The sequence below is a fragment of the Phoxinus phoxinus genome (assembly GCF_949152265.1).
Source record: "Phoxinus phoxinus genome assembly, chromosome: 7".
In the NCBI taxonomy this organism is placed as follows: Eukaryota; Metazoa; Chordata; class Actinopteri; order Cypriniformes; family Leuciscidae; genus Phoxinus; species Phoxinus phoxinus.
Window position 1 is genome coordinate 36,791,562 of NC_136882.1, and position 12,537 is coordinate 36,804,098.

Sequence of the window (12,537 nt, forward strand, 5' to 3'; positions counted from 1 at the left end):
TTTGTTCCCATTGTATCCCGCAGTGACGGTGGTCATGCTGAACCCTTAGAAGAAACCCAATCTTAGGATCTGTGTTAAACCCTATTGAGCTCTATATACGCAGCATTTTAAAGATAGGGGAGGCAATTTATACTGGTTGAAACTCTCTTCACATCCTGATAGCGTTCAATAATAGAAGTGGTCTAAACATTAAACCGTAAATATATAATAATGTATATATAGATCTTCTGTGGAAGTCTCAGGACCAATGTTTGTCCAATCATTGCATTCGGTCCGATACGATGTCCTATCTGCCAGTCAATATATGTATTTCCATACCCCCGCGCACCTTCTCGCGCAGACATCACACGTCATCAGCACTTTTGCTGCGTGGCAAACCGTGACGTCAAGTCCTCAGACTCGGATTTATGCATTTTATTGTCAACACTATCAATACCAAAATTAATCTGCAGCAGTCATGTGGTACAAAGAGCTCTGGAAGTTGTTTACGTTCATTATTACTGTAATGTTATGTGCTTTTATAAAACGGTTAGTTCCAATCCTTGATTCTGATTGGCCAATAGCTATGTTTTATTCACGATAAAACACGGCTATGACCGCTTTTTCTATGCATCACTACACAACACCCCTAGCAACCACTCTTAGCAACTTAAACACATTGATATTGTTCAGTGTAGAGTATTGTGAGAGATCGAGTAAGCGAGTTTACCTGCATTTACAGTAGATATAGCATTTTCCTTCAGGTCAGTCCTATATTCATAATAAAAAAATCAGTTTGAATGTCCGCTGCGATATCTTGTCCTTTTAACAGAGGGGTTTTCCCGTGCCTATAGTCATCTGTCAGTTGCGTCTTCCTTCTCCGTGATCACAAGTTTGAGTCCTTTCAATGTAAAAGTCTTCTCTACTGACTGACTCACTGAGATGGTCCTCACTGCAGAACACGAAATCCAGGGGGAGGAGTTGGATCCAGATCCAACTCCTCCCACCTTACATATACCTAAACCTATCCATCTCCACCCCCTGATCCCTAAACCCATCACTAAACCTACCAAACTCCACCCCCTGATCCCTAAACCCACCCCTAAACCTATCCATCTCCACCCCCTGATCCCTAAACCCACCCCTAAACCTATCCATCTCCACCTCCTGATCCCTAAACCCATCCATAAACCTACCAATCTCCACCCCTTAGATTTGGATCCAACTCCGCCCCCTGGATCTCGTGTACTGCAGTGAGGTGCTACTGGACTCACTCCTAAAGAGAGTCTTTGCCGCCACCTATTGTCAAAATAATGTATGTAACTTTTGTTGCTGTTTACGGTCAGGGACTATTTTTTCCATCGGAAGGAAGACTTTTAGTGATTTTACTTCATGAAAGTTTTATAGATACATATTTTTCAGCTTTAATATTTGTATTGTGTGGTAACTGTTTTATAAAAGCAATAACGCTTCGCGTCCTGCCTAACAACGCCCTTCAGCCGTGACTTATCCACGATACAGCACAGTCTTTCGTACCTTATTGCTTACTGAGACATGAGGTAGTTTAACGCAGTCTCTCTTCTCGTGACGCTTTGCAGACTCTGCTGTGTACGTTCATGTGTTTTGAAGGAGACGTGACTTTTGAGACGCTCTGAAGGGAGGGTTGGATCTTATGCTTTCAAACAAAGCTAGCTTGCTATTGCTAGCCTCTCTGAAATTGCCTACCCTACCTTTAAGTTATTATAGATGCACTCCTGACATAAACACTGTAGTCATCCTGATTCTGCTGCCTTCTAAGGGAGCGTTCACATGCAGCGATTTGCATTCATTTTCAATTAGATTTCTGGCAACTCTTCCGGTTACTAACTGCAGCTTCCCAAGATAGAAATTAATCTGTACAGGTGAAACTCGAAAAATTCGAATATGGTGCAAAAGTTAATTTATTTCAGTAATTCAACTTAAAAGGTGAAACTAATATTATATAGAGTCATTACATGCAAAGTGAGATATTTCAAGCCTTTATTTGTTATAATTTTGATGATTATGACATTAAGAATATAAAATATAATATAAATCTCAATTTCATAAAATTGACCCATGTGACTGGTTTTGTGGTCCAGGGTCACATATGAGGGTTTTTTTCAGTTAGGACTCTCCCTCAGAAGGCAGGCGCCTGTGTAGGCAGTAGACAGTGTGTTATGGAGGAGAGCTATAATCTGTTTGTTTGTTTATTTACAGTATGGCATGCAGCTTTACCAGAACTTCATCCAGCCCTATCAGAAGCAGAAGAGTTCTCCAATGGTGAGCTCCAGACACACACTGTCACGTATGTTTAGAAGCATTGAGAGGCTCCATGAAAACCATAAACACACGTTACAGTCATACAGAGTGGAAACCAGCTCTGAAATACTGTCATTTTTACTCAGCACATCCTTGACAGGTTTCTTTTTTCATCAGAGCTCACTTCTGAATTTTTTTAAAGAAGACTTTAAAGGTTAAAAATTCAAGACATGTTTTTTTTCTGGGTAAGTAAACATGAGTTTGTGTAGGGAACAGATTGCTCTCAATGCTAGACTTTTTCCCAGATATACAAACACACGTTAATGATTATGTATCTACACACCAATGCAAACACACAATAGTTAAATACAATTTTAAAATTTAACTTTGATTTCTCTTTTTTCTTGATCTTGAGGAAACGGAAGTAATTTTGCATTGTGAAATTATTTCAATTAAGGACATTTTCTCCCCTAAATTCTCACTACTGTAATGCTTCTATTTTTTGTTTCTATACATTTTAATATTTAATTAGATTTTATAGATTCCCTTTGCTGTACTGTGAGAGTAAAACAATAAATACTTTATTATTTTTTGCAGTTATGAGAATGACATTTTTGCAATACTGTAATGAGAATTGACATAATTTTCAATGACAATTTAGCATATTTTCCTCTCATGCTCTCAATAAATGAATTATTCCATAGACACTATTGTGGTATCTGTCAGGACAGAGTAGTGAACTTCATCTATCTTGTTTACTCCTTCACTTCCGTTCTTCACACATTGCGTCACAACACAACTTCAAAATAGTAGTAACAATTCAATTCTTCAACTCAACTATCATACGATTGATTAAAACCCCATTTCTGAAAACATGAAACACTTTAACAAGAACTTGTTTTCCAGATGTTTTGAGGCCACAGCCACTTTTCTTTGTTTATCATGAAAATAATGTCCCAATGCAAATCAGTTGCAGCTTTAAAAAAAAAAAAAAAAAAAAGAGCTTCACATTCAAGTAAAATATAATTTCTTATTTCTTTTGATTTTAAGGCACATTCTGACATGGATGAGGTCTCGTGAGATTCAGCTCTCCGCGTCTGTATTTACGTTTTCACTTTCTTACTCAAACACAAAGAAGCAGTTGATGCAGAATGAGGTGAAGCTTGTGTCTTTGTGGATTATCCTGTCATCCAGTGTTGTAAACCCTTGCAGTTTGTGTATTAGTGCGTTTGTATGGACAGGAACACATGGCTGAGATTAAGGACCTTTCGGAAGTCATAATCACTGCTTCTCTCACTATAGGGATCACTGTGGAAAGGAAATGCTTCTTTTGTTAGATAAGTGAGTGTGCTCTTGAAAACCAGCACAGCCATAAGCCCCCACAACTCAAAATCCTTAAGAGGCGTCTGAACAAAGTAGCCAGTGTCCATGTATAAGAATAACAAAATTCCTCTCCAACTAACATCCTCTTGCTCCATCAGAGAGAGAGAGAGAGAGAGAGAGAGAGAGAGAGAGAGAGAGAGAGAGAGAGAGAGAGAGAGAGCAAATCAAATCTGGCTCTGAATTTGTAGATGATCTCAGCCGAATATTTGTAGTTTCTGAGAATTCGTAGATGATCTAATTACATTATCTTCTGTAGAGCTGCTTTACCGCTGAATTTGAATTTGTTTTATAATTGATTCATTTTAAACAACATTAAAGTTGGCATGAAGTTGCGATAGTCTCTTCTTTCTCATTGTGACGTATATCTGAGTGAAACGGCTTCTTAAACAAGAAAAAACTGTAGGGCGGGGCTTGATTTTGTCCATATGGAATTGATTGGATGGTTGTGGTTAGATCTCTTGTGATTGACAAGTTGGTTGCTCCGCCCTTGCGCCGGTAAACGCATCATCAGAGAAGAGAAGAGATGTCGCTGCAAGAGTGAGGGGAAATTATTTTGATAAAGATTACAATGGCACATGATTTAAAAAATAATTAATGATGTGCACTGATAAATAATCTATAATAAATACTGCAAAATTCCATAAAATAATAAGAATTGTCAATTTTGGTTTCATGATGACTGTTATTTTCCTGTTTATTACTATGAATCTGGTTTGAAACAGTCTATATTGTATAAAGTGCTTTAATGTGACTTTTCTCGAGAATGGTCAGAAGACTGATCTATAACCAGATTAATGTTTTGTTTTAATGATCAGAATCCGTGTTTTTAGAGACTGCACACCATTACACCATGAACCTCACTAGAGAGAACAGATGTGGTTAGCTGGTGTGAAAAATCAAGTTGACATCATAATTCAAACAGGAAATATACGCTTATTCATGCGCAAATATTTGATCTTAAACTATGTCATGCTCGTTGTGACGTTCGGGGTTGGGGAAAATTCAGAAACTCTGAATTTTGGGGGAACTGCGACCTGTTTACATTTTCCGTGAGATTCACTATTGTGTGTCTGTGTGTGTTTTCAGAGGAGCATCTCGGAGAACTCACTGGTGGCCATGGACTTCTCAGGACACAAGAGTCGGGTGATAGAGAACCCGTCAGAGGCGCTGTCAGTGGCTGTGGAAGAGGGCCTGTCGTGGAGGGTAACGTCAATGCACACACACACACACACACACACACAACGCACACACACACACACACACGATGCACACTAGATACAACTGTGCACAAATGTTGCATTCAACTAAAGTAGCCAAAAGAGCGTTGGAGTTTCTCAGTTCACTTTATTTCCAAGGAATGATTAAAAATTCTGATTCGAGTCTTATTTCTGCAGTGTATAGTATATATAATGAGCTAGCACTTTGACACTAAGGTCCCATTAGTTAAGACATTATATTCATGTTAGCTCAGGTAATATAATATTAACAGATGTAACTTTTTAATAATGAATCAGTAAAAGTTGAAACTTTGGGGTCGCAAAGAGTTGGGCACGGCTGGGCGAATGAACAACAACAAATGTTGAAATTTACATTGACTAATATTAATAGGCTACATGTATTTTTTTCTATCATTACTAATGCTGTTAACTTATTTTAACAAGTGGAATCTAATTTTAAAGGGATTGTTCACCCAAAAATGAAAATTCTGTCATAATTTTCTTTGTTTAGTTGTTCTAAATCTATGAGTTTCCTTCTTCTGTTCAACACAGAAGAAGATATTATAAAGAATGTTGAATCTAAACGGTTGACAGTAGCCTTTGACTTCCATAGTAGAAAATAAAAATACTATGGAAGTCAAAGGGGTCCGTATACTGTTTAATTACCAACACTCTTCAAAATATCTTCTTTTGTGTTCAGCAGAGCAAAGAAACTCATACAGGTTTGGAACAACTTGAGGGTGAGTAACATTTTTTGGGTGAACTATCCCTTTAAAGTGTTACGATTATGCTTTATAAGCCAACAATGCGTATGGTCATGTAAAAGCATTAAACAGGTTTCCTTTATCTGCGTAAAGTAAAAAACGGCTTAAGAATAAACTGACCGTCAGAGCTACTGTAGATATTTGTCCAATACGCCGGCATGTAAACACCTTAACCTGTGTTCTGTCAGCTTATTGAAGTGCACATGTGAGATGTGAAAGCAAAGTGTCCTTATACTGCAGATTTAAGCACAGTCAGCGAGTGTTTCGCGGTAGAGGAGAAATATACATCGCAAAACTCTGACTTTTTCTTGACCCAAGAAATATAAAAAATGTTGTGCAGCCAAAGGACAAGTGGTACAGTTTTTAGAAACTGCTAATATGAGAGGAGAATGAGGAGAAGTGCAAGTTTTCCACTGACATTTTGAAATACTTAATTTAACATCACAACTCGCATAATACATAGAATACTCTGAGTGAAATGGATGGATGCTTACATTTTGACGTCACCACCGGGAAATAACAATGATTTTTGGTAGTCATCGGCGTATTGGTGTGCATGTAAACATGTTCAATGTATCGTACTGTTTGAAACACTTGATGTGGGATAATGACTATTGTTTCACTTAAAATGTACAGTATAAAAACATGGGCAGTATAGAGTGTTTACTATGCAGTATTCTGTATGTTCGCTGTGCTTTGTAATGCAGTGTGTGGCAAGTGTGTAATCTGTGTTCTCTTGTTGTTCTCCAGAGGAAAAGCTGCCACAGACTGAGCTCTCATGGCAGTCCATCCGCCTCTCAGAGCTCCATGTCCAACATAGGTCAGCACAGACACGCCAACTAAATATAGTAACAATAGAAATGTTCCTCCCTCTTTTTCTGACATAATGATGTCATTTCCTTCTCTAGCCATCCATGTGGCTCAGCCGTGGTTTCACAGCAAACTGTCCCGGGACGAGGCTCAAAAATTAATCACTCAGCAGGGCCTCATCGATGGGTATGTTCATTTAAACCTAAATGCTGTTTTTTTTTTTTTTTTATCACAAAGATGAAGGAAATTATGAACCTTTTGATGAGCTTGAATTAAAGCTTCTGCATTTGTAAATATCTGTCTTTCCCAGGGTGTTTCTGGTAAGGGACAGCCAAAGTAACCCGAGGACATTTGTTCTGTCACTGTGCCATACGCAGAAAATCAAACACTTTCAGATTGTACCGGTAAGTCAAGTAAGGAATGATTGACGAAGGGCCGGTGAATTATTAGAAAAATAATGCACACCCGAGGTGGTAATGCATGTATGAGAAAATTTAATTTTACAGCTTATACTACGATTACCACACCTCAAAACATTGTTCATTTTTTTTGTCATGTTTTTGTCCTTAAAACTCTCTTGTGTGTTAGACTAATTTCTTACGCATTTAATTTCAAGACTCCGTTGCTAATTCCAAAACGTAATTTTAGAGTAGTAACGGAGGCTTGAGCCATTGATAGAAGAGTAATGCAGTTATTAAAGGGCACCTATTATGACATTTAAAATGTTCCTAATGTTGTTGTGGGAGTCCCCAACAACAGTTTTACGTGCATGCAATGACAAAAAACACTTTTGTTGTCGTATAATATGCATTTATTTTTACCTGATTTGCTCACCGACTCCCAAATGATTCGTTCAACGACTCATTTTTCCAAACCCCTCCTCTGCGCGACGCTAATCTGCGTTGATTGGTCAGATGACCCAGCAGTGTTTACAGAGATAATACTTATTGTTTAACACGGAGTACAATGATGCTTTTATCAATTAAATCGTGTTATAATAATGATTATAGTCCACTGCTTTGTAGTTTGTAGTTAAAAACTAAAAATAAGATAAAGAATTTAATGTTATGTTAGCGAGCATAGCCCAGAGTTCATATTGTAAAAGCACAATCAGTCTTTGTTTGCATTAGCCCGATTAAACATAACGTTTTTACAAAAAAAAAAAAAAAAAAATGCAGTTACGTTACTACGAGGTATTACTCTATTCTTTAAGACAACTCCGAAAACAACGACAAACACTTCACATATCTCAATACAATTGCCATTGAAGACCTAGAAGCTAAACGGTGCTTACACAACAAACAAAATAATTATTAAGCATGCTACATAAAACATAAAAGCAACAATTATTAATAACACTTACAGGTTGTGATACGGAGGAGGAAGCTGATGCAAATACACTTGGAACTGAACCTTCCTTCAATATCAGCCGGCTCGCGAATCCAAGTTTGAGTGCATTTAAGTTGGTAAAGCAATCGTCTTCAAAATGGCGCGAACAAAGCACAAGGCTCGGACTATACTTCTGTGGTATAGTTGTATATATGAATTGTAGCCACTTAGTCTTCAAATGCTCCTCCTTGGGCAGATGAAAAAAGTTTGCTTTTGAGTCGCACTTCAGAACGCAGCGTCTCGTCGCCCTGATATTTTCCCTGGCCTTGGAGCGCAATAAGTGAGCGTATCGTATTCAAATAACTTGACAAGTTGACGTCATCTAGTCAGAGAAAAAGCTTCGGTCTTCTAACAATTCATAAAAATGACTCCGAGTCGACTCTCACTTTTGAAAGACAATAACTTTATATACGGTGCACTTTCATATTTCAAACTTTGCAGGATGTTTTTGTTCACTTAAATCTATGTTATACACTACATGAAAGGTAAATTTCAAAATTCCATAATAGGTGCCCTTTAATGCAGTTATGAGAGAGAGAGAGAGAGAGAGAGAGAGAGAGAGAGTAAAAAACAAAACTGTAAGTTGATCTGCTTCAAGATCAGCGCCGTTATTACCTCGCCAGAGAGAAATGTCATTGTTGTCAAAGTTTTTAAACTATTTAATGGATAAAATCATCAGTTTCTGTGCGAGTGTGTCCCCATACTTTATCTGTGGGTGTTTAAGAGGGAGAGAGCGGGAGAAAGAGAGTATGAGTTTCAACCAATCAGATTCAACCATTCAAAATCCCCCATCTATCTATCTATCTATCTATCTATCTATCTATCTATCTATCTATCTATCTATCTATCTATCTATCTATCTATCTATCTATCTATCTATCTATCTATCTATCTATCTATCTATCTATCGTTCTTTCTATCGTTCTATCGTTCTATCGTTCTTTCTATCGTTCTATCGTTCTATCTATTGTTCTATCGTTCTATCTCTATCTATCTATCGTTCTATCGTTCTATCTATCGTTCTATCTATCGTTCTATCTATCTATCTAAGGTCAAGAGATTTGAGTATCAATTCAACAGTTTGTCAAAATGTAACGTGTGCTTTTAACAGGGCAAAATCACCATATTAAGAGGGTCATATACAGACAGACAAATATAACAGCTCTTGCCAAAAATATGAGATTTGTACATATAATGCTGTAAAATATCTGTGTGGATGTAACACTATGTGTTTGTGACTGTGTCAGGTTGAAGAAAACAGCGAGCTCTTCTACAGTCTGGACGACGGACACACACGCTTCACTGACCTTCTGCAACTAGTTGAGTTTTACCAGCTGAACCGAGGCGTCCTTCCCTGTAAGCTCAAACATCACTGTGCCCGGATCACCCTGTGAGGTTTTCTGGACATCAGCTTGTGCCTTCGACAGGAAACACAAACCGACTCGGTCCTGTACAGTTTCACTGTCCACCCTGTGATGAGCATTAGGGTCTGAACTCTGTGTGTTTGATATGGATGAGTATTACTACAGGACTTTTGAGGACCCGAATATTCACCAAGGGACGATCATCTGTGGTGCGGCAATGTATAACGTGCTATATCCTGACACAAACACTCTCAGTGTGGATGAGACCACCTTATTAAGCTATCAATCAAAGCTAATGTTTAATGGCAGACCGTCTGGTGTGAACAAACTAAAGTCGGGTGCACATGCTACCATTTTTTCTTGGGTAAGACATTTCTTTCAGCATGAATAAGGTACAAATTACAACCCCTTATTTTTTTACGACAATTATTGTATTTATGTAACATTTAATGTAATTATATATTATTATATTAAAATATTACAAAATTATTGGTAACACTTTACAATAAAGTCACATTAGTTAATGCATTAAGTTACATTTAATAACAATGAGCAATGCATTTGTTACAGTATTTATTAATCTTTGTTAGTTAATAAAATACAGTGGTTCATTGTTAGTTCATGTTAGCTCAGGTCTATTAGATAATATTAAAGGGGCTATATGTAGAATTCAGAAACCCATGTTATTAGCGACACCGGTGGCCGTTAAGTGAACTGCAGCCAGCAACCTATTGCTCACACTCATGCACACGTAACGCACAAGTGTATTGTAGCTCATCTTTATTTAATTACATTAAATGTTACATTGAAATATAATAATAATAATAATAAATCAAAATAGATTAAAAAAAATGATTAAATATATATATTTTTAAAGTTACATAGAGAAAATGGCAGAATGGGAAAAGGCCCTTTACTTTCAGCAGAAGACTAAATCGATTTCTGGAAGTGTCTAAAACGTTAAAAAGATGATTAAATGATTAAAGCTATTTGTTAGCATCCATTTGGGAAACATTAGAGCAATTAATAAGTGAAATAATGATCTAAAACACCCAGTCAATGCTGTCAATCAAGACCCGAGTTAGATGAATATCGTACGGGTGACGTAAAGTTGATGTTTGCTGCAGGACAGAAAAAGCACTCGCTGTAAAACATATAGCCATAATCTGAACACTCAATAAGCTCAAACTGTTGCTGTTTTCCAGGGGGTCCTCTTTATCCTTTAATCATGCGTCAGAAAAATTCAGGTATTTTATAATCGACGTGATGTTTGTTGGGAGAAATGTCCTGATCTGTACCCGCCACCAGCGACCCGTCACAAACGAACATACGAACACTTGACATTATCCTCTGCCGTGGAACGCATCACTTCCTCCCGACGACAGCGATGGCGGCGCACACGGTTTACTCTGAAGAGCTGCACGCATGGACGAGTGGCCGACACACATCATGTCACGGCAGATGGCAGATCAAACCATTGATGTACATTTGAAATTGATTTTTAGAGACACATGGCAGACTTCAGGTGAACGGTGTTACGCACACGAACCGGAACACTTGTAATAGTAAAATGATCAAAAGTGACGTTTTTTCCAGGAGATGCACAACTTTCATTTTTTTTATGAAAACAAAGCAGATCGATTTAGCCGATTTAAATAGCCGATATAATTGTAGACTAAAGCATTTCTAGAATAAATAATTAGGTAAGTCAAACATAAGCTGCACATTCATGGATGTCCAAATATCTGTCGGGCTGCGATTTCTGTTGTAGAAATGAACAATTGGTGTGTTTTCTGCGTCCTCTCTGATTTTTTCTGTGTATGTTTCTTGTAGAATGACTTAAAAACAATATTATACATTGTTTTACAGCTGTGTATTAAAAGAAAAATGATGGCCAAGGTCATAATTGCACTGTAGTTGGGACACTGGTAACTTTTGATTTCTGATGTTGAAGCTTATCCAGTATAAGATTTATCTGACTGTTAGTTTTGTTTTTATTGCTATTGTTATTATTTTTTTGATATTTAGATCTGTTATTGCTGTCATATCCATCTACTTCTGATCAGACTTTTTTTCTACAGCTGTGTGAATGCTGGAGTGTATGTGAATTGTTTTTTTACACCATTATTTCATGGTAACTGTACAGTGAAATCTCACAAAACCTCAAGGACTGGGTCATTTTTCATGTGAAAAGAAAAAGAAAAAAAATAGAGGGAATAAATTCTAATTTACATAAATAATTATTTTAGGGTGATTACTTCACTATTACCATACTTTTCCATTTAAATTATTTTCTGCATTACATTATTATTTGTATGACAATTATTTCCCCCAGGAATTCTCAATAATTTGATATTCAAATAGTAAAGTATGGTAATGGTAATCATCGTAAAATAAACTATATGCAAAATATTTGTTTTTCTTTTCTATTTTTTTTATTATTCTTGAAGTGAAATTTGACCTGGACATGCTTGTGCTTCTGATTGAATCGCAGTATTAAAGCATCAAAATCATAGTCATATAGCTACAGTCATATTTCCAGCATATGCCAGTCAGATCAAATGTGTTCTCCTCACTAACCGTGTGTCTGTTCTTTAGAGTAGATTCACTATTCAATGTTTGTTCCTTATTATTTTCAGTGCGACACTGAACTATGTTGTTTAAATATGAAACACATTTTTGTACTTTTATTTCCTGATGTTTAATGACACTGACAGCAAATAAACTTGAAAAACCTTGTTCCATCCCAAAATGATCTTATGTCTTTTTTCCATAATTTTCTACACAACCATGGGCTGTCAAATATGTTATAATCATCTGTAGGATGCATTAAAGCCCCCAAGAAACTTATACACACATTTTTGCGGGTTTCAATGAATAGGTCAAATGTTTTAGACACAATTTCTGAAGAAGAAAATGAGCCACACTCAAAAAATGAATTTTGACCAATTGTTAAATTTAACGAATTAAAATAAGCAAAAGTAACACGATTGTTTAATATTTTGTCACAACTTAATTTAATTGTGTTCAATCAACCTTATAAATTTTTAAATGGAAGTTTACTTACTTAATGTGTGTGAAAACTACAACATTAATCATTTATTTTGACATCTAACTGGGCGATGGATCTGTAGTTCCCAGCATGCTTTGCAAGGGACTGCATAAATTTAGGGATTGAAGTGTTATTTTATGTTTTTCAGTAAATGGAAAGATGTTGTTAGTTAATATAGTGTTTAATGTTCAGTTATGTTAGAAACTTAGAGGACTTCCTGTAATGTTTTTGAATTGTGTGGTTACCATTATGCAGAAAAGTGGCGAGTGTGTTTAGGGTGTGGGCGCTCAGTACACACT

General features: G+C 36.7%; 1 protein-coding gene across 6 annotated transcripts in view; it reads left to right on the forward strand.

The window, feature by feature from the left end:
• Positions 1–9,549, forward strand: part of grb14 (growth factor receptor-bound protein 14) — an 84,749-nt gene extending 75,200 nt beyond the window's left edge. For 4 of the 6 annotated variants that reach the window (XM_079617605.1, XM_079617604.1, XM_079617608.1 and 1 more), the window contains 6 exons: positions 2,218–2,280; positions 4,729–4,845; positions 6,374–6,443; positions 6,532–6,619; positions 6,744–6,837; positions 9,070–9,351. In XM_079617605.1, the coding sequence (XP_079473731.1) occupies positions 2,218–2,280; positions 4,729–4,845; positions 6,374–6,443; positions 6,532–6,619; positions 6,744–6,837; positions 9,070–9,216 (579 nt within the window). In that variant the 3' untranslated portion in view covers positions 9,217–9,351. Of the gene's footprint in view, positions 1–2,217; positions 2,281–4,728; positions 4,846–6,373; positions 6,444–6,531; positions 6,620–6,743; positions 6,838–9,069 lie in introns of all 6 variants that reach the window. The other 2 variants (XM_079617603.1, XM_079617606.1) reach the window with 2 other exon arrangements.
• The last annotated feature ends 2,988 nt before the right edge of the window (positions 9,550–12,537 follow it).